At 41.0% G+C, this 23,478-nt stretch overlaps 1 protein-coding gene across 1 annotated transcript in view; it reads right to left on the bottom strand.

Annotated features, from left to right (window-relative positions):
• Window positions 1–23,478, bottom strand: part of LOC138173541 (alpha-protein kinase 2-like) — a 168,856-nt gene that overhangs the window by 69,799 nt on the left and 75,579 nt on the right. Inside the window, 4 exon segments of the mRNA XM_069103579.1 lie at window positions 1,611–1,646; window positions 1,749–1,876; window positions 7,992–8,139; window positions 12,534–15,852. Coding sequence (XP_068959680.1) covers window positions 1,611–1,646; window positions 1,749–1,876; window positions 7,992–8,139; window positions 12,534–15,852 — 3,631 coding nt within the window.

Below are 23,478 nucleotides of genomic sequence, written 5' to 3'. Positions count from 1 at the left end.
TGGGGAATTAAATATTATTTACTCTGCCAGACAGGGGGTTTTGCTTAATTCCCCCCCCCCTTTTTACAAGGGAAGGCTCACTGTGGAAGAAGAATATATCTGTATAAGAAATTACCTGTCAGATTTATGGACAGGGGAAGAGTTCATGCCCAAACAAGAGATAGAAAGATTCACATGAGTTAAAATAGATAATTTTGATTACATAAAATTTAAAGGATCTCACACAAATAAAACCAATGCATCTAAAATTAGAAGAAAAGCAGGAAAGTGGAAAAATTTTGCAGCAAGTGTCTCTGATAAAGATCTCTTTTTGAAATATATAGGGAGTTGAGTCAAATTTACAAGAACAAAAGACATTCACAACTGTCAAAGGATATGAATCAAAAGTTTTTAGAGGAAGAAATCAAAGCTATAGTCATATAAAATGCTCTAATTTGCTAATAATTCGAGAAAAGCAAATTAAAACAACTTTGAAATACCAACGCACGGTTATCAGAAGGGCTCAAATGACAAAAAGCTAAAATGACAAATACCACAGGGTATGTGGCAAAATAGGTACCTTAATACACTGTCGGCAGAGCTGTGGATGAGTCCAATCACTCTGGAGAGCAATGTGCAGACGCACCCAAAAAGTGATTAAATTGTCCATACCATTTGATCCAGCAATACCACTACTAGTTCTATATTCCAAAGTAATTAAAGAAAGAAGGAAAAAGACCCCTATACACAAAAAGATTTATAGTAGGTTTTTGTGGCGGCAAAGAATTGGAAACTGATGACATGCCTATCAACTGGGGAATGGCTAAATAAGTTATGACATATGAATGTGATGGAATACTATTGTGCTATAAGAAATAATGAACGGGGTGGTTTCAGAGAACCTTGCAAGGACTTGTATAAATTGATGCAATGGGAAGTAGGCAGAACCAAGAGAACAATTTGTACATTAACAGCAATTTATACATGAACATTGTAAAGATAATCAGCTTCGAAAGATTTAGTAACTGATTAACACAATGACCAATCACAATTCCAAAGAACTCATGATGAAACATAATATCCACCTCCAGACAGAGAACTGATGGGCTCAGAGTGAAGACTGTAGAATGTTTTTTCTTTCTTTTTTCCTGATTCTTTTTTGGGCATGGCTAATATGGAAATTTGTTTTTGCACGCCTATACATATTTGTAATGGAGTTTGTTTCTGTTACCTTCTCAATGGGTAGGGGATGGCAAGAGAATTTGGAAGTGAAAATAAAATAAAATTGAATTTAGAACTGGAAAAAGTGAAATGTGGCATAAAAACAAGATACTTATAAACTTAAAATAATACTAGCATTGCCTTATCCCTATCTCTGATAATGATAAGGCTCCAGGGTGTTACTGATTTGGCAAAACTATAGCAGTGAATATTGTTACCCAAAAATAACAGAATGAGAGACTGAAATGGCTTCTTGGTTGCCATTCACTTCTCCAGCCACTCTTGTAATTTATCTATTCTACTTGTTATCTGTCTGAAGGAATGTATTATTTCCATCATTTATCCCAGGAGGTGTCTATTTCATGATTTAACAGTGAACCCATTTTCTCTGACAGCTCATATTGACTTACCTTTAATATCCTGATGACTTGAAAGCTGACCCAGAACTAAAAGGAGACAAGAGGAGAGAGAAAGGCTGTAGGACCAGGATCATCAGTAAAGTTACTGTAACTGCACTTTCCATCTGAGAGCATAGAGTTGAGATTTACCTTCAGAAGTCAGGTGAAATTCAGCTGTCACTTTCCCATAACTGTTCCTGAGGCAGCAATAATACAAGCCCTGATCTTTTTGACTTGGTTGAACAATGGCCAAGGACACAGTTGAATTATCTCCTGCACTGATAATGGAAAACATTAACATTTACAAACTTAATCATTTTAAAGTGTCATATTCCTAAACTGCAGGGAAAAACTCCTTTTCCCCCTTCCCCTGTCTTTTGCAACCAATAAACTGAGAGGAGCCCTTCATTGTGGTGTGTTACTTAACAATTTATTTACCTGTAAAGAATGCTTGGCTCATTAAATTTTGTAAAAGGATCTCCTGGCTTTAACAACGCTGATCTTGCACCAATATTCATACCACATCATGAAATATGAATTTGCCTGTCCATTAGGATAATAAATCTGCCATCATAGTACAAATCACTGAAATGGACAGAGATGTCTTTAGATTACCATTCATACTTTTGCACACTGCCCTCATTCCCCTTAATCATATTAATACTGCATGTATGCTCTGCTTTAGGAAAACCAGGCATATCAAAATTTAATCTGACTAAATGGATCGATTAAGGGGCAATTATCTATACTGCTAGAGGGTTCTTCACCTTATAAAAGCATTAAAATTGGCATTTCTTTGAATAGTGAGCTCCTTAGTGAATTTAAAACATAATTCAATATATAAATATTTAATGAAACAACTCTTTGCCTCGTGTTTGGTTTGGTGAATTTTTTGATATTGGTGTTTTGTTCTGGTTCAATCATTTAAAAAACATATGGGTATTTTTTGCTTCAAGGTAATTCTTTACATGTTCCATTAGACTATCAGCTCCTTGAGAGCAGGCGATTTTTTCCTTTTTTGCCTTTCTTTGCCTCCCCAGTGCTTAGCGCAGTGGCTGATGCTTGGTGACTGACAGGGAAGGGGGAAAAAGACTTTGGCTTAGTAGGAGAAAAAGAAAAGGAAGAAAAAATCCTTACCTGACTTTTTAGTTTGGGTTAGTTGGGGCTCAGTAAATGCCTGCTATGTATAAACCGCCATACTGGATGCTCAGGGCAATGCGGAGATGAAGGAGATTTAGCTTTTGCCTCACAGAGCTTGGGATTTGGTGAGGGAGATAAAGGAGTTAGGCTAAGCCAACAAGGACAAAACCAAACCATAAAGACACGTGTAAGTAAAGTTCTATGAGTTCCAAGGGAGAAAGGGGGTTTCTGGTCAACTTGAGCATGGAAGGTTTCATGAACAAGACGGTATTTGGATTGCATCTTGAAGGACTGGTAGCATTTCAGCAGGATATTGCTTGGGACAAGGAAGAGAGCACACTAAGTATGGATCTAAAAGGACATGTTCATGAAAGGGTGAAAAGTCAAGTTGGCAAGAGTATCAAATATACAGATCATAGACTTTAGAGAAAGGCTAGCAATGATCATGTCCGGAAGAAGGAATAGTGGGAGAGAGCTGTGAGTAATAGACTGAAGCCATGACTGTGACATACTTAAATTCCAGGTCAATGAGTTTAGACTTTATCCAGAAGAAAATAGGGAGTCACCTAAGGATTTAGAGGAATGGAGCAAGATGGTCAGACATGCATGCAGTGTTTAAGGTGAATTTAGAATAGGAAATGGCCAAAGGTCTCAACAAATTCACTGTTTCATAAGCTTCTCTACATTTCTTTCCCTGGTCTACCACATTTACTTAAACCATCCTCTATGCCTGCTCTCTGCTCTTTCTCTGTCTCTCTCTGTCTCTCTCATTCTCTCTCTGTCTCTCTCCTCTCTCTCTGTCTCTCACATTGCTGTCTATTGATATCATACTCATAACTGAAGACCCACCTTGAGTTGAGTTTTCTTTAGGAAATTTTCTGTGATCTTTCAGCTAAAAATAGTCTCTCCTAGGAATTTCTCATAGTACTTTGCTTTTGCCTCTCCTATGCTTTGAATATATTATACTATGTATTATAGTCATTTATGTACATATTTTTTTTTCCTCTACCAGACGGTAAGTTCTGAAATTTGTATTCCATATCTTATTCATCTTTTTTGTAATCTCGTTCTGAACTCATTGCCCTACATGTAGTAGATGCTTAATGTTTATTAAAATACATGGGATTGGGTGGGAAGGACAACAGACCACTGCCCCATTCCAGGATGAACTGGGATGGTACCATTTCGAGAGGAAAGTAGTTGATGGATGACCAATGCATTGTAGTGGCAGAATTGACATGACTTGCCAATTTATTGGATGTGGGGATGAGGGAGGAAAAAGCCAAAGTTGACCCTAGGGCCATAAGCACAGATAAACTGGAGAATTATGTAAATGTAATTTCACTACGTTAATAATCTGTGTTTTCATTTATATGGATATCTTTCCAAGAAAGCAGAGGGAAGGCCCTCCATGCTTTACCAGATGGATCTTGATGAATCACAAAGGCCAAAAAGTCCATCACCAAGGTCAGCCTCGTGATAAGCCTTACTGAACTTAAGTTGGTTGGTCTTTATGGGATCTTTAGTCCATCTTTAGGCTTATGCTGTATCCTCACCAGCTTGCTAGGACTTGCCAGAGCTGGTGCTACACTGGCATAGCTATCAGGGTCTCTTCCACACCAAGAGGAGGCATCAAAGGAGGACTTTGATGGGGTTATAACATATCGGAAGACACTTTCAGAGTAGCACTACCTGCTGATTGTGTCAAATCTGCTAGTCGTCCCCCCCCCCTTCACCAGTCACTACGTATTCTTTTGTTGTTCATATTCTATTTTATTCAAAAACTTGCTGAATTTCCCTAGAGGAATGTAAGCTTCTTGAATTCAAATTCCTTCTTTGCTACTTATTACTTAAGGATCCTTGGGCAAATCAATTGATCTCTAAGAGTCAAAGTTTCCTCATCTATAAAAAGAGGGGATTGGACTAGAAGACAGCTAGGGTCCCTTCCAGCTTTAGAACTATGTTTCTGAATACTTTCTCCTCTAGGTTTTTGTTAAATGGTTCTCATTTTATCTGTCTGACCATTCCTTCTCAGACTCCTTTGCTGGTTCTTCATCCCTATCACACACTCTAATCATGAATACCACACCAAAGATCTGTCCTGGGTCCTCTTTTCACTCTGTAGTATCTGACTTGGTGATCTCATCAGCTCCCATAGGTTCATCTCCATGTATATGATTTCCAGACCTATAAATCTAATCTCTCTGCTAACCCACAACCATGTATCTCCAAATGCCTCATGAATATCTCAAACAGAATGCCCCCTCTGCATTGAGAACTCAATATATCCAAAACAGTATGTCCAAACTTTCCTATTACTATTAAGGGTACCACTATTCTCCCAGTCACATGGGACCTCAACCACCACATGAACTCCTCACTTTCATTCATCCCTATATCCAAACCATTGGCACATCCTATCTTTCCTATCTTCATAACATCTCTTGTATATACATATCCTTTTCTCTCAACTCATACAGCTACGACCCTATTTTAAGCCCCAGGAGTCTGTCCCTTAGCTGTCCCACCACTTAGCTGTCAAATTGATCTCCCTAAAATGTATTCAATACCCTTTATTCAATACACTCCAGTGCTTCCCTATTATTTCTTTTGTTGCTGTTCAGTAGTTTTTTCAGTCATGTTGTGACCGCATTTGGGCTTTTCTTGGCAGAGATAGTAGTTTGCTATTTTCTTCTCTCATTCATTTTACAAATGAGGAAACTGAGGCAAATATGGTTAAGTGACTTGCCCAGAGTCACATAACCAGTAACTGTAATTTGGGACCAGATTTGAACCCACCAAGATAAACCTTCCTGACTCTAGGCTCAGTGCTTGCTCCCCCGTGCCACCTCACTGCCCTCTCTAGGATCAAATATAAAATCCTCCTCTTGGCCTCTAACGTCCTCTATATGAGGCTCCTTCCTCCCATGCCAGCCTTCTTGCACCTTATTCCCCTTTGTGTACGCTAGGAGCTGACCTCCTGGTTTCCGTAAATTCATTCAAGTCTCAGATAGTTTCATCTTCAGCAAGAAGCCTTTCCCTACACTCCCTAAATCTGGTGCCTTTCTTCTGAAACCACCCCAGATTCCCCCGCGTTTATCTTATTTGTTCATAGTCCCCATCAGAATGTGAGGTCCTCAGGAGCAGGGACTGTCTGGTTCTGCCAGTCTGTATTATCTCCAGCACTTAGCACAGGGCTTGGCACAAAACGGGAACTTAATAAATGCTGGCTGACTAACATCTTTTTTTAAATGATAGCCAGCAGTCCTCTAATTATGATTATTATTATCAGAATTTCTGTCATATGGGACTGGTGATAATTTGAAAGTAGCGTAGGGGAAGAGGAATGTAACCCAAGACTGGCCTGGCCTCTGGCTTCACTCAAGAGCTCCCCCTGGTGCTTAAATGAATACGACCTAGATGGGAAAAGCTAACATTTCTAAGGCCTCTGTGGCTTTCCCTAAACCTGTCCTTGGCCACCACCAGGCCTTGATGGCTGCTAATGGATCACATAATTTTAAAAATCTTTTTAGTAAAAAGTCTATTTCTTGAAGAAATGAAGGAAATGCTTTTCTGGCATGGGGATTCAATGAGATCAGAGGACGCTCAACATCCACTTGCCAAAAAATGTTCCAACGAAAGAGAAGACCAAGAAGCGCCAAGCGAGACGATCCTTTATGTCCCAGGGAAGAAACCAAGCTGAGCGCACAGTCCTCCAAGACCCCAGACAGCATGCCCGACATGTTTATTGATGAAGCAAGCGGCATCGCTGCTTCCACTCCCTACCTCATCAATCTCCTAGAAACAAAAACAAACTGGCTCTTCCCTTCCTAGAAATGGCTGGTCAGCCCTTCTCAGTTACTGCTCTTCGGTCTGAGGGCTACAAGGGCTTCTTGCAGCCTCATGCCGAGGATGCCACACTTGTTTATATCCTTTGGTTCATCTGCTGCATTTTGACTTTTGTTTGACCTTATACAGTACTTGACAGGTTAATGGAGATCGTTATGAAACAGACACACACAATGACACATGTAAGAAAATAAATCTCAGATGCAAAAGAGTAGTTCAGTATTAGGCTAGTAGAATTTCAGACCGGGAAGCTGCCCACTCAAGCCCCTTGATTTTGCAAAAGAGGAAACTGAAATCCAAAGGTATGATGGCTTTCCAAGACCACAAGCTTCTGAGTTGCAAAGGAAGGTCCAGATTCTAGGTCCTCATCTCCCAGGACAGCGGTCCTTTCCCACCCCAAGGCTCACTGTGGTCTTGTGTCTAATGCCTCATACAATTAGCTCCATCTGTACAGAAGCAGGTGGACTGGTCTTAGATTCTTAGATTTGGGTCTCAGTTCCCATTCTGATATTGACTAATTGTTTGACCTCTCTGAGATAGTTTTCTCATCTATAAAATGGAAATAATAATACTTATCATACCTGATTCACAGGGAGGCTGTGAGGAAGATGCTTTATAAAATTATTATCACTGTTTTTAGTAATTTTCAGTTATATCCAACTCTTCATGACCCCTTTTGGAGTTATCTTGGCAAAGATACTGGAGGAGTTTACCATCTTCTTCTCCAGTGTGTCTCCATTTTTCAGATAAGAAACTGAGTCCGAGTGACTTACCCAGAGTCACACAGCTTGTAAGTATCTGAGGTGGAATTTGAACTCAGTTCTTCTTGACTCCAGACCTAGCTCTTTATTCACTGAGCTTCAATAAATAGAGGTGGTGTTAGATAATGAACAGAGACCTGGCCTTAAAATCACAAAGATCTGGGTTCAAGCTCCACTTCTGATATAACCTAGCTGTGTGACTCTGGATAAGTCATTTAATATCTCAATGCTCTAAGCTACTTTCTGAGAATTTAAGTTGCAAAGAAGGTGCTAATCTCCATTAGCGATAGGAATCCCCTCAACCTATACGTCCCTATACTAATGAAATCACAATTCTAGTCCTTATTCCTATTCAACAAATATTCATTGTTACTGATGCTAGGTTGGTACATTTAGATAACATCTTGGATCTTTACCTTACTGAAGCTTAAATCATTACCTCTTCTCACTATTTCTGCCACCATCATCATTCCCTAAGAAACTACATGCCAAGATAGTCATAGAGTCATAGAATTATGTAATGTCAGACATGTGAGGGACCTTAATGATCATCTAGTCCAAACTTCTGATCTTACAGATGACAAAGTCCCCAGTGAGTTTGTGAGAAATAATTGACTGACTACTCTAAAACCAGACATTTTACCTTCTTTGAACCCTTGCAATTAATTTAGAATCTTTTGTCCACAAGATGGTAGAGTCTTCATGGATTTCTGCAAACTGACAGCTTAATTTTATATTTCCAGAATGATCAGGAAATATCTCAGCCTGGATCTTCTTCAGTAGCACTGGGGCTGTAAATTAGAAATTCGCGATTTATCAGTAGGAAAGTGAGAAAATAAATACTCTAGAATACCGTACCCCTTCTTTTTGGTATATAAAAATCCTGGGGCCAAGTCTATATCACAGAGAGTGAAACAGAATATGGGTCCCCCCCCCCACCTTTTAAAGTGAAATTGGACATTGAAGAGATACCATGTACATGTTTTCAACTAAGGAAATGATACTCAATGCTTTTTCCCAAGCCAACATCAAGAAAGTGGGTGGAGGGCATGGAAATAGGGTATATCTGAATTGGAAAGGTAACTGAAGCTAGACCCCAAGGATGCAAAAGGCAACAAAGTAATGTATTTGTGCCAAGATTTTCTTCCCAACAACTCTTTGTTAAAGAAACCCTAATAGAAAGAAACTACATTTTATATCTTCCACATCGGCAAAACACTGGTATCTGCTAAAGCAAATATAAGACAAGAAAAAATCAACTGCTGGAAGATGGGGTTACCCTTTGAATAACTGCCTCACCATCAGCAGCAAGTGAGTGGAATGCCAGATAAGGGCACAGTTCTCTGGATAGCCACCAGGCAGCAGTACTAACATAATCTCACTTAGAAACAGTTCAGGATTACCATTATCTAAAAGCCCAGAATTTGTAAGAATTTAGAAGAAAAGAGAATTTTAATTTATTTTGTTGCAGGTTCTTCCTGAGAAGCAATGAGCACGTGCCCCAAGATCAATAGAATAAGCAATTTCATTTGATGTAATGGGAACATTAGAAGCCAGCACTTTGAGGCTGCCAGCAGGGTTTCTGGGAAGGTTTGCCTAGCCTCAGCTCTAGGTGTCAATGCAATACAAGTCAAATTCCATTAAGTGGGAGCACTGATGTAACAACAATAATCAAAAAATAACTGTAATAAAAACATTCTGAGTCCTAGCCAAGGCCCAACATTGCTTTGTGGATCTGTTACCACAATATTCACTACCGTGAATAATTCAGTATATCAAAAGCTGTCCCCAGCCATTGATGGTATAACAGCTACTTGTACAAAGAAAAAGCTTATTCTATGTTAGAGAAGTGGTGATGGACACACTGGGTATTACATTCTACACCCAGATAGTAGTTCAGACTCAATATTTTTCTTTCTAATTATCTCTCTCTGCATTAATTTGGGGAAACGTGTACAAACCCAGGAGCCAAAACGTTCTTAGTCCTCACTTACTCTAAAAAATTTCTGTTCACTCAAATGCTAATGATTTTGTTATTTTAGGCTCGTGAGGGAGGGAGCTGACTTCACTTTATTTTTAAAGTTTTATTGATATTATTATATCACAGTCATTTCCATGCATATATGTCCAATATATTTTTCCACCCTACTCCAACTGCAACTATGAATCTTCCCAAGAATTAAGCAAAAATAGCCAATTCAACAATGACATCTGACAAAATATCTAATTTTCCTTCATCTCTCTTGAGGAAAGGAGGGAATCATGATATTGATCTCTGCTGACTTGAAGGACCTCCTAATATATGTGTCTCAGATCCCTTCTTTGGCCAGTCAGTCATAATATATTCCATAGAAGGCAAGTATGGGCAGAGAAAATAGAGTGCTGGACCTGGAGTCAGGAATATCTGTGTAGAGATCAAGTATCAGATGTTTACAAGCTGTGTGATCCTAGGCAAGTTACTTAACCTCTCTTTGTCAGTTTCTTCCTCGGAAAAGTAAGAAGGTTAGACTGATTGGCCTCAGAGGTCCCTCCTGGCTCTAAAATCTAAGATCATATGAAAGCTAAAAGGAATCTTCAAAGATATTTACTCCAACTAGCTCATTTTGCAGATGAAAAGTTCCTTTTGTGAAAGCCCAAGGCATTGCAGTGACTTGCTCCAAGTTCTATAACCAGTTAGCAGCAGTTAAAAAAAGACAACAAAAACCCTGGTCTTTAGTGCACATGTTGTTCATTCATTTCTAGAGTCATGTTCAACTCTGTGTAACCCTATCTGGGGTGTTTTTGGCAAAGATACTGGAGTGGTTTACCATTTCCTTCTCTAGTTCATTTTACAGATGAGGAAACTGAGGCAAAGAGAGTTAAGTGACTTGTTCAGGGTCACACAACTATTAAGTATCTGAGGTCTGATTTGAACTTGGGGAGATGAGTTTTCCTGACTTGAGAACTGGCACTCTCTCCAGGGCGCCATCTAGCCCTGCAGTGTATATATATATATATATATGTATATATATGTGTGTGTGTGTGTGTGTGTGTGTGTACTGTGACTATTACTATAAACAACAATAACCATAAGTCAGCCTGGATTCAAACCCAGATCCTTTGAATCCGAATCAAAGCTCTTTCTACCCCATCATGCTATCTCTCAGGGACACTGAAAACAGGACCATGATCCATCTTTGATACATATGACATAGCCTGCAAACCCTTGTCTAAAGTTCTGAGATTATTTTCTGCCCATTCCCATTCCCCTCCTATGATGGACTTCCATCTTCACAGAGGAGTAGACAAGGTTGAGGGTGGCATTTGGGAACAAATGGTTCTCTTCCCCTTAACACAAGGTACAGAACATGACACAGAATACTGTGGCACCTGAGGTATGAAATCTAGGTTCTTGACTTTAACGGATGAAATTTAATGCCAAAGTATACAAGAATCTCCTCAGCTCCAAATCCTTTCCTAAGATACTGAAGCTTGGAGTCACAGGACCTGAGTTCAAATCCCAGCTCTGCTTCTACTTCTTTCTACCCATGTGACACAACTTATCTGGTCCACAGTTTTCTCATCTATAAACTGGACAAGATGGTCTCTCAAGTCCAATCTAGCTTTAGATCCATACCTATGATCCATTGTGTGTGTGTGTTTGTATGCTTTGAAATCATAGCTTTGACAGTAACTGTTTTAGATGCATCTTTCTTTGCCTGTGCATGAGCCTACAAAGGATCTAGTCCATTGCCCAAGTATGCTCTTGCTATACCAGGCCTAATTATCCACTGCCTGTTCTAAAGTCATCACCAAATATTTCACCAGCACAATGTTACGAAGAATTATGGAGTTCCAAATGCAGTGGTTGTTTTACATTGGCAAAACTATTTTATGTCTTTTCCATCTTTGTTTTTAAAAAACGTGAGGTTCTGTTTAAAAGTATTTAAAAAGTTATGTGTGGCAAGCTTGGTTGGGGAACTACATACTCTTTTGGAAAAATAGTTTTGTATCTAACCCCATGTGTGATGGTTGCTAAGGAACTACCCAAAAGGTAATAAGAATAATAGAAGTTTGAACTTCAAAAGCAAAGAGCTATGGTAAAGACAGGAAATTGTTCCCTTATGATCAGAACCAGAGTATAAGTGTTTCCATTACACCAAGAGATGCATTCTATCTTTCAATTATGTCTTCTTTGGTCTATTCCAAGTTTCACTGATGGCAAAGCAGGAATTTTTAAAAGAAGAGGATTGAGGAGAATTCTTAAGGAGAATTAATTCTGAATTAAATTAAAACTGAATTAAAACTGAATTAAAATTGAATTAAAACTGAAGAGTTTCAGACTGTGAAAGACGGGTGGTGACGAGAATGGTTTTTAAAGTGAAGTGGCCACAATTGCAGCTATCAGGGAATTCTAGCATTACCCAAAAACCTTTCGTCTCAGATAAATTCACAGTAATTGCGAGGCTGGGGAAAGTGGAGTGGCATACTAAAATGTTGGGGTAAAAAACAGAGCTAGATTAAACAATAATTTATAAATTAGGAATTAGTGAGAAAGGTAGCAAATAGTACCCAAGTACTTACTTATTTGGCTCTTACTTTAATATTTTAAGCAGGGGTAGGGAACCTGTGGCCTCCAGGCCACATGTGGTCCTCTAGGTCTTCAGGAATGGCAGGCTGGAGACTGCAGGTTCTCCAACCCTGCATTTATTTAAATATTGTGGTTAATACTTGTGATTAGTTTTCTAATCTCTAAAGAAAGAGATCTATTTCTTTTTTTTTTTTTTAAGCAATTAGGGTTAAGTAACTTGCTCAAGGTTACGCGGCCAGTTATTTCTGGGTGTGGTGCTAAGTATCTGAGCTGGGATTTGATCCCCAGGTCATCCCAACACTTGGGCCAGTGCTCTTACTTGCTGAGCCACCTGGCCGCCCCTAGAGATCTCTTTCTTTTAAAAGAATAATTGCATAGAAATGTACAATAATCTTCTCCCTCCATCTCAGTCCGGCAGCAAATCATGTCTTTAAGAAACTGAACTATTCAAAATGTAAGACTATTTTTTCTTTTAAATAAAGAAAAAGGTGCTATTACCTACCTGGTGGCAACTTATTTGACTGTGGGCAAAAAAGTTAGGAGGCAGTAAATAACTTGTTGAAACTAATCTTATATATCCAATCTATAAAGAAACAGAAATTATCTCAGTCTTACCTTTGCCTTCTCTTTTCCAAGATGATGTTTTGGGGTCTATTTTCTCTTCGTTTTGAGCAAGTGTTTCAGGTTTAGGAATCTTTTTACTAAAAATAGAGTTCTTTCTGGCCCTTTCTTTCTCTTCCAAGCGCATTTTCAGAGCTGTCACTTTGGACAGAATTTTCTTCTTCACACCCTCAGCTAAATGTCCAGTCCCAGACATTTCTTGCTTCGTATTTCCTTCCTCAGCTGCTGATGCCAGAGTCTCTGGAACTTTAGATTTGGGGGGCATTATGTGACAATGTTTTATTTCCTCTCTTGCCTTTTGTACAGTTCCTGGTAAAGAGCCTTTCAGACAATGATTTGGTTGCACTTGGTTTTGACATTTAGGACTGGTGTTAGAGGTACATTCTGCTGGAATGAATGCCAAAGTTTCTATGGGAGATCCCAAAAAATTTGTGGCCTTGGGTTCTCCAGTTGTGGGCTTTTTTATGTTACCATCTTTTGCAAAACACGTGGCCTCTCCCTTTAGAAATGAAGTCAAGGTTAATCTAACAGGCACGCTTGAAGGAAGCGAGGTAGGTGCCAAATATGGGGCATATTCATTCTCAGTGTTTTCATATCCCTGTGAATCAGTACAAATCCATTCGCGATGTTTCAGTTCAGCTAAGCCATTCACAGGCACATCTTGTGTTTGACTTATGTCCCTGTTGGTATCTCTTTCGCTGGAAGTATCAGTGGCTAGTCCCACAAGACTATTAGAAAGAACCAAGGATTCCTTTAGCATATCCTTACATTCAGTGGTACTGTCCTGGGTCTTGTGGCCTGGCTCACCTAAGTCACTCTTCATGCCCTCTTGGCTTTGTCTGTCATTGCCTACACATGGAATTCCTTTCCCAAGGTTTCCAACTTTCTTATGACATGGAACTTGCAAAAGGGCGGGTTTGATTTTCAGTTTCTGACTAAAGCTCTTCTTGTTCAAATTCCTTTCCTCTGGGACCACCCCTGGTGTGGACTCAGAAGTCACTAACTTTCCTGCCCCAACATACTCCATAACTCCTGCTCCATCTGTGGAATCTACAGAAGATTCCATAATTTGTGGGTGAGTCAAAAACTGAGTAAGCAAGACAGGGTGAACCTCTGTAGACTGGCCTTCCTCTTGTGCTTTACCTACATGGCCAGTGTTTTTCTTCCCAGAGACTTCTAAGGCCACACCCAAGGTCCCTTTAAATAGAGAATCTGCAGTACATGTTTCCTTCCCATCTACAGGATCTACTGATGATTCTAGGATGCTAGAATCTTTCAAATACTGGAGAGAAGGAATACAAAAACCTACATTATTTTTTACTTCTTTTTTCTCTTGAATTTCTGTATCAGAACAAACACTTGTTGAATCAGACTGATTCAGCAGACTAGCTGATGTGTCTCCTTCAGATGTGTCCAGTTTTTGCACTGAGTTGTTTGCCCCAAGCTTCTCAGAAATCACACAGATGTTGCCCAAAACTGCGGGACTAACTTTGCATTCCAAATCCACTGTCTGAATTGGTGGTGACGGCTCTGAAACAAGGGCTGTCAAAGTTGGAACTTTTTGTCCCCCTCCTGACTCACAATCTCTATGACTACCCTCCACTGCATTTTTGTTAGCCTCCTCCAGGAGATTTTCCAGAGAAGGTGAAACCTTCTGGGAGGCCTGCCTTTCTCCTTCATCACTCACCATCAATACTCTGATGCAGGGACCTCCCAGATTCCATCCTTCCTCCTCAGAATTATTGGATGCATGTTCTAATGGCAACAGTCTCCTTTGCTCCTGTGCAGCTGGGATGGTGTGGAAGACATCCTGGAGGCTGTCTTCAGTAAATGACCCCTGGTGAGGTTGAATTTCCCTGTGTACATTTTGCTCTGGCTCTCTCACTTTCCCCTGACGATGCCCTTCCCAGCTCTCATCCACTGTACTCTCAGGTCCCTGATTTTCACTTGTCAATTCATAGGCAATAGCACCCAGGGAATTCCTCAAGGAATCCTCTCTTTGAAGCAGCTGTGAATGGGGTAGATGAGCTGCCGTCCCCAGGCGATCTTTGAGGGTCAGCTGCTCTGCAGCATTAGCTGCCCAGTCACTCCCAGCAGGGGCAGGCTGTTCATTAGAAGGAAGCTGAGCAATGCTTCCAGCTGGTGCCCCAGGAAGACTTTCTTCGGCTCCCTCCAAGTGATTGTTTTGAGCAATTGAAACAGCAAGGTATTTGACCTGATGGCCTTTAACAACAGTTCCAAGAGTGGGTGTTTCCTCCCCATCACGGGGAACCTGAGAACTCCTGATATTTTCAGTCGACATCTCACTTGACTTCTGTTCAGGATACTCTGCAATTATGCTACAACATGAAGGTGTCTCTGTTTCATCCTCAGTCCCAAGAAGCAGCCTCTCATCACCTGTTTCTTGGAGCTGGGAAAGGCAGTTGTTCTCTGTAGAAACAATCTGGGTACTGATTAGGTTACTGGGGCTAAGCCTTTCTTGGTCTGTTTTTAGAATTCTAGTAAATTCTTTGACAGAGTTCTTGTCATCTATTTTCTTTTCGTTTGTATCATTTTCATGTGCCCCTTCCCAGCTGTTCCCCGTGGAAATGCCCATGGGATACAGTTTTGTGTTTGCACCTCCAGCCTCTCTGTTTTCACACATTGGGGAAGGGGGGTCAGCATCTTGTGCTCCAGAAAATCGTTCCATCATCACGTCCCTGAGCAAACATACATCAGATGTTTCACATTGACCTTCTGCCAGCTCTGAGCCCATGGAGCAATTTTCTTGAGGCAAGCAGTCTTCATATAACATGGGATAGGGTAGATCTTTGGGACCACAACCTGTTTCTGGGTCACCTGTTTCATGAGGTTCTTCTGCATCCCTTGGAGCACTGAGGGAATGTGCTGCAGTCAGAACAGCATATGAAGCTTCTGCCAAAGTAATATAGAGACTCTCTTGCTCCCCGAGATCAGCATCACTCACCCGCTGGTAATGGGCTAAGAGTTCACAGTCTAAGGCATTTTCATGACTGGCCTCAGAGCTGATTTGCTCACATGACTTGTTTTTCCTGGGACTTCCAGTTTGCTGGATGTTACTTTCTTGGTCTCCTCTCTCATGGTGTTGTGGGCCTAGAGAGCAGCCTTCCTGCTGCATGTGACAGGTCAGTGATCCATCTCCTTCACTTATACTTTGCAGAGTGTCCCCGGAGCTTATTATGGTCCTACTGAAGGCAGGAGTTTTCCACAGAGATTCAGAGTCTCTCATGGGCTCTGAAAAGCCTTGCAGGTGGCTTTTGGTAATACCTTCTGCACTGATTTCCTCTCTTTGTACCTAGGGAGATAAAGAGAACAGAATTATCACTATTAGGGCCTATAATAAGGCAGATCAATTATCCAGAGGATATTTAATCCTTTAATTACCTGTACTAATGACAAGCAGAGATAATATGAATAATTGAAATCCACATTTAATCCAATAAACATCTTCTTAGTCAGTGACTTCCTAAACCCCTCCAGGGTACTATAAATCAAGTCAATTACTTTGGGTCCCTCAGAATACACTGGAGACCAAGCACTTAGAGCCAAAAGGGAGTTGACACTGCCAACTGATGCTAAAATAGAGCTTTGGTGTGCGCGTACATGTTGTGACTATAGCATACTGAGACACATTTCAACAAGCCACAACCGAAAATAAACGACACAAGAGGTGATACCGTAACTGCAAACAAGGTCATGGTTTCTCCTCTCAAATGCGCAGCTCTGCCTGCCTAGCGCTGACATTTCCCGACCTCTCTTTACTTTTTTCTCCTGGAGATTACTCTTGACCAGGGTTGTGGATAAAGAATACAACCATGAGAGGAAGGAGAACAGGAAGTCCATTGCATGAATTGTCTCACCCCCAAAACTTTCTTATTAAAAAAAAAATCCAGGGGCAGCTAAGCAGCTCAGTGAATAGAGCACTGGCCCTAGAGGCAGGAGGACCTGAGTTCAAATATGACGCCAGATACTTAACATGTACTAGCTGTGTGACCTTGGGCAAGTCACTTAACCTCAATGGCTCTGCCTTCCCCCCTCCAAAAAGACAAAAGAAAATCCACCTAAATGACTCATACCTGTAAGATGGAAGACTGGTACAAAGGGAAAGAATACTAGATCGGTGTCACAGGCTTTAGGTTTGAATTTTGCCATTGTTATTGCCTGTGTGACCTTGAGAACGTCACTTAACCTCTCTGGGTTTCTTCATCGGTAAAAATAGGGGAGGAGGGTTGAACCAGATGGTTTCTGAGGTCCCTTCCAGCTCTAAATTCATAATCCTTAACTATGAACATGACTTTTTTTTATCTTTCAAGAGAGGTTTTTCAGGAATGGTGAGCAGAATCTTTACTGTTCAATACCTTAGTATTGCTTAATAATGCGATTTTTCTACTTTATTGTATTGCCTCTGGGAAAGGCGGTTTGGCGTAGTAGATAGCAAACGGACCTCAGAGTTAGGAAGATGTGGTTTCAAGTCCTGCTCCTGACACATATTGGCCATGGGACTCCGGGCAGGGCATTTCGCCCTTAATTCTAGTGCCTTCTCTCTGTTGATTCTCCCTATGTATATAGCTTGTTTATACATAGCTGTTTGCACACTGTTTCTTCCTTTAAACTATGAGTTTCTTGATAGCAGGGATTTTCTTTTGCCTTTCTTTGTTTCCCCAGTACTTTACAAAGCACCTGGCACATAGTCAGCAATTTATAAATGTTTGTTGACTGACTTCCATCTCCTACTAGGTGTGCTGTGGCCCCTGAGGAAAGGCTTACTGGGGCCAAACTGTTAGTGTCCTCTCTGCCAGCTAGTCTCCAACTTCCCAGTGCCTCCTCATAGCCAGACCTTCAGGGAACAAGTCCTCAGACCACACGAGCTAGAATCTTGAGCCTTCCATCTCCTGCTAGGTGCAGCATGTTCCCTGAGGAGTGGCTCCTAAGGGCTAGGTCAGGCATCTTCCATCTGCCGCAAAGCAACTACTTCCCTCTGTACAAGGCTTCTTCCACCTCCTGGTGCCAGCCCAGTCTCCTAATTGGGAAGTGAAGATTCCCCAGTGCAAAGAAGAGCAGCTCTCTCTTTGGCTTCAGGCCTCCCCATCTCTTGTGTACCTCTGAGGGTGTAGGAGTGGTACCCTCCACTTAATGAGGAACATTGGCAGCCCTGGTCAGACCTTTCATATGCTAGTGATTCAGTTCCTTTAGATCATCATCCAGACCCCATTACACTCCCTACCAGTCAATTTCTCATTCCTATCCCTTTCAACTCTTCTACCAAAAAATTTCGTCCTAACTCCTTCCAACCCTGGAATGCCTACTTCATAACTTCCCTTCACCTTAAATATTTGCTTTTCCCATTCTTTCCATCTACTAGCTCTCCCTGAAACCTGGCTTCTCCCTGATTGGTGACAGCCTCCCTGCCCACCCTTTCCAGTACTGGCCACACCTTCACTCATTTACCTTGGCTCACTAGTTGCCACTTCCAAGTTCTTTCATCTCTTCCATCACTCAGTCAACTTTATTGCTTTGAGGTTCATGCTTTTATATATCTGCTACCCAATCAAAATGATGGTAACTGTTGTCTACAGATCCCTCGGTCACTCCCCTTTTTTCCTCAGTGAGCTCAATACCTAGTTTACATTTTTTATGTCCTTCCCAATTCCCACCCTCAGACTAGTGGACTTCAAAATACATACTAACTCTCCTTCAACTACCTTAAACCACTCAGTTCCTCCATCTACTCACCTCCCATATTCCTCCCACCCAACCTTAGCTACCACAAAGATGGTCATGCCCTTGATCAATTCTGAAATCCCCCATCTGACCATACTCTACTGGTTTTTCACTTTTCCTTCTGCCTCCCCTTATATAATCCTAATCTTCATCCATACTGTGACCTCCAATCTCTCAACCCCTCAATTTTCTCCCAGGCCATCTCTCCCCTGAACCAGCCACTCCCTCTTCTCCTCCTTGGTGAGCCAGTTCAACTCTACACTGTCTTCTTCTCTTGAGTACCTAGCCCCTTTATCATGTTGCTAATTATACCTAGCTAAGCCTCAACATTGTACCACTCCCACCATTCATGGCCTTCATTCCTATACATGTGCTGAATGAAGGTGGAGAAAATCATTCCACTTTTCTGACTGGATTCACTACAAAGATATGTTAAACAATATCAACTGGGCCCTCACTGCTGCCAGGCAATCTTAATATGCCTCCCTCATAAATTCACTCTTCCTCATCTCCTATAACTCAGATACTGTCTGCCAATTTCTTCTCCCTTACTCCTGTCTCATATGATGAAGTGGCCTTACTCTTTCCCAAGGCTAGTCCTTCATCTTATTCAAGTGATCCCATTCAATCTTTTCTCATCCAATATATTTTCTTCATTATACTGTCTTGCTCTCTCTTCCTCTTATTTGTAATCTTTCACTTTCTATTGGATAATTTCCTATTGCCTCCAACCATGCCCTTGTCTCCACTATTTTGAAAAAGTTGATTCTTCCTTCCTGGTATCATCCTGTTTCTCTCCTGCCCTTTGTAGCTAAACTCCTTCAAAAGACTGTCTGCAATTGGTGCTTCCGTTTTGTCTCCTCTCACTCTTCTTACCCTCTTACCATCTGGCCTCTGACCTTGAATTTTCTCTCTTCCAAGTTATTGACGATCTCTTTGTTGCTAAATCCAATGGCCTTTTCCCAGTCTTCATTCTCCTTGATCTCTCTGCAGCCTTTGACACTGCTGACACTCTGTAACTTGATACTCTTTTCTTTTTAGGTTTTAAGGACATTGTTCCCTCTCTCTTGGTTACCTATCTGACTTCTCCTGCTTTGTCTCCTTTACTGGATTCTCTCCCAGATCCCACCTTCTATCCATAGGTGTCCCTTAGAGTTCTGTCCTGGGCCCTCTTCTCTTCTCCCTCTATATTACTTCATTTCAGCTAACGTAGAGTTAATTACCATCTCTATGCTGAAGATTCTCAAATCTGTTTATTCTGCCCCCATCTCTCTGCTGACTTCCAATCTCACATCTCCAACTGCCCTTCAGATATCTCAAACTCGATGTCTAGTAGACATCCTACGTACAATATGTCCAAAACAGAACACATTATCTTTCCCCCTAAACCATTGCATGCCCCTACCTTCCCTTATTGCTGTAGGGGACAGCATCAACCTCGTAGTCATCCTAGATCGCTCACTATCTCTTTCCCCCCCCCCCCCCCATATCCAACCTGGTGCCAAGGTCTATGGATTCACCTTTGTAACACTTCTCAAACAGATCAGCTTCTCTTCTCTGACATTGCCACCACTCTAGGCCCTTATCACTTCAGACCTGGATTATTGTAAAAGCCTGCTGGTGGGTCTGCCTGCCTCAGGTATCCTTCACTCCAAGCCATCCTCCACTCAGGCGCTAACATGACCTTTTTAAAGCACAGGTCTAGCTATGTGACCCTCCTGTTCAGTGAACTCAAGTGCCCCCAAGAGCAAGCAGAAAATGCCGTGTTTGGCATTCCCACTTTATTCACTGTCATGCACTCTTCGGTCGGGTGGCTCTTCTATCTCCCAGCTGTGCCCCATGCCTGACTACTGACCTCCCTGGCTTCTAGAAGTCCCAGCTAAGCTTCCACCTTCTATAGGAAGTTTACCCCAAGCCCTCTTAATTCCAGTGCTTTCACTCAGTTATTTCCTATTTATCCTGTAGATAAGCTTGCTTTGCATATATTTGTTTGTGTATTGTCTTCTCCCTTCCACTCTAAGCTCCTTGAGGGCAGGGACTGTCTTTTGCCTCTTTTTGTATCCTCAGGGCTTAGCACAGTGCCAGGCACATTGTAGGTGCTTAATAAATATTCATTGATTAATTGATTGACTGAGGAGGTGGAGGTACTGATCTGCATCTATAGAGAATATTCTCACCAGTAGCTCCCTAGACCTGTGAAGTCACAGGTCTGGTGAAAAGAAATTCTATTACCGTGTTTCCCTGGTAATAAGACACTGTCTTATTAATTTTTTTGGACAGAAAAACATCAGAAGGCTTATTTTCAGGGGAGGGCTTATTTTAATGAACATTGACAGCAATTTTAATAAACAGGTAAATGTGAACAAAAAAATGTACCTTTATTCAATAAGCAAATCACTGGGGAGAACACGATTACACGGATACCTCCGCAACTCTGATTGGATGCAGCTCAGAGCGCGGCGTGCATTTCACGGGGAGGGGGAATGGTGCATACAGAGGGTACCGTAATGTAGCATGTAGCGCAGGGGATCACCTTCACTACAGTAGCAATCTCAATAGGGCTTATTTTCAGGGGAGGGCTTATTTTAGAGGAATCTTACACAGTAAGGGGAGGGCTTATTTTCGGGATAGGTCTTATCGGGGAAACAAGGTAGGTGGCTTTCCTTCTAAAATCCTCTTTGTTTTTGTCATGCCAAAATGGAAAAGGGGGAAATGAAAGTAATTAAAAAATAAAATGTAGTAGTATCTTAGGTTTTAAAATGCTGGGAAAATCAGTCTCGACGTGTGATCATCCCCATCTTTCCCTAAATTGTACCCTGCAGGAACTGCTCGTCACATCAGTTGTTTAACAACTCAAATTCATGTAAAATATGAAAACCTGTGAACAGTCATATCTTGTATAAGAGTTAGTGATCACCCATTTCATGCGACGCAGGCAACACTTTAAGGCCCAGTTTGTAACAACAACAACAAAACATAAATAAAACAAACAAAAGCCCTCCGACTTTCCCATTGTCCTGTTTACAGAACTGAAATTCTCAGCATGTGCGTCATTCCTCTGAGTTCAGCCATTGTCATCTTTATCCTGCTCCTCATCAACACTTATTAATCACTTCAAAGGTCTGCTGTGTCCTGGGTGTGGGGACTCCATCTACCCACCCCAGGTCATAGCTCTCGACAGCTTAGTTGCTGATCTTTCAGAGTTGCTGGATATTTATCCCCCATGGGTCCAAACTGGTGACAAACTTCTCCAAACTTCTTTTCCTAAAGCACCTCTGTGATCAGTCCTTCGTAATGCAAATAATCATGTCACATTTAATTGATTTTCTACATTTGATCTCTCAGGTTTTCTTAAAGGTGGACCCGCCTGTAACAATACAACATATTGCTTTTCCAAAATCATACTCCACATTTAAATAGCATTTACAATATGCTTTACAAATATCACTTATATTTCATATTACCTCAGCTAATCCTCCAATGTCTTCATTATATGTATTCTGGGTATTATTATACCTACTTTATAGATGATAAAAACGAGATTCTGAACCCTTGAGAGGCTTAGAACTCAGAGAATTAGGGGTGGAAGGAACATGAGGTTATCTTGTTCAAGCCTCTTCATTTTACAGATGAAGAAACTGAGTCCAAGAGAAATTAAATGATTTCCTAAAGGTCACACACATAGTAAGTGATAAAGCTAAAATGAATACCCAGATCCTGACTCCAAGTCCATGACTTTCTACTGTGGTATAGCAAGTGCCCAACTTAGAAGAAGGACAGCTGGGTTCAAATCCAAAATTTGATACAAGTTAACTACATAATTTGACAAGTCAATTAACTTCTCTGAGCCTCAATTTTCTCATCTGTAAAATGGGGATAATAAGACTTTCATTACCTACCTTTCAAGAGCAAACAGCGTCCTGCTTGAGGCAGAAGCTTTCCACACAAGTTTGCTATAGGGGGAAGTGCTTTGTAATCCTTAAGGTGTTATAGCAATGTGAGTTCTCATTAAATAACTTGCCCTTGGTCATACTGCTAATAAGTGATGGAACCAAGGCTGAAACCCCAGACTCTAGGGATAACAGCTTCGCACACAGGATGCTCCAGTCTCATTTTTTCATTCTGAAAAATAACTCGTATGAGAACCCAAACCATAAAACAAAACTTTCTATGTGAGTCAGCCATTTCTTTGAAGGCCACATTTCTCAGTAAGTCATTATGAAACAATCTCAACTGAGAGAGTTTTCTGTCGCTTGACTTTTGTCAGAGGACCCGTGACTAGGTTCGTGCAGGCTTCCTTTATGCCTTATCTTGTGGGGAAACTCTTTGTTCAGGTGAAATAAAACTGCTGATGGAAAGTCAATTTCAGTGTTCTGCTTTTAGCCACTCATTTTCTTGCCAAGTTCACACGTTTTAATGTGAGAAATAGAAACAAATCCCTGTATCAGAATTAGACATCTTCCTTTAGACAAATGTGTGTTTCAGGTGGGTGGGTGGGTGGTAGGAATGGAGATCAGACCTGTAACCTACAGGAAGCCACCAGGGCTTTGTCCCAGGCCACTAAGATTTAAAGGATGTGAAAGTTTACCACATGTACTCTTTCAGTAATTAAAAGTCACTGGAGGAATTCAATTGACTTAGTATTAATTATTTCTTTTATTTTCACATTAGCTGTGAAAGTTGACTAATAGACTATTTTATGCTGCTTGGCCCAGGGTCAAAATGACTGGTTTGGGTTCTTGGGGGAAAACGTTGTAGAAGAGAGGGAGGAAGAAAGAATAAATCAAATGTTTTCAAAGCAATGCAAAATGTCCAAAACTATGCAATTTATAAGACTATAAATTCACACTCAGGCTAACATGCCCTTTACAACTCTACATTCCTTGTTCAATATTCTAATTGTGTAAATATAACAGAAGTATTTGAGAGGTTTTCTCTAGGTGTCTTGTAATGGTAAAGACAGAGGGAGAGTCACAGCTCATTCTCAGAAAAGAGCCTCATTAGGTCCCAGTTTTCATCAACAACCAATATCCTTTATAATCTGACTAGTTTAAGTCAGTCTCCTGACTCCTTGTAGACCCCCACAGACAAAGATTAGTGAAATTCCCTACCACTACTCTGCTTCTTGTTCTCATTAGAACATGGGGACACACCATTTCTTCCACATGTCAAAGAAAGGAACATTGTCCCAGTAGCTGTA

The sequence above is a fragment of the Petaurus breviceps genome, unplaced genomic scaffold (genome assembly GCF_028583685.1).
Source record: "Petaurus breviceps papuanus isolate PSGF00001 unplaced genomic scaffold, PetGlider_PUasm1.0 129, whole genome shotgun sequence".
Lineage (NCBI taxonomy): Eukaryota > Metazoa > Chordata > Mammalia > Diprotodontia > Petauridae > Petaurus > Petaurus breviceps.
This window is presented reverse-complemented; position numbering and strand designations above follow the sequence as displayed.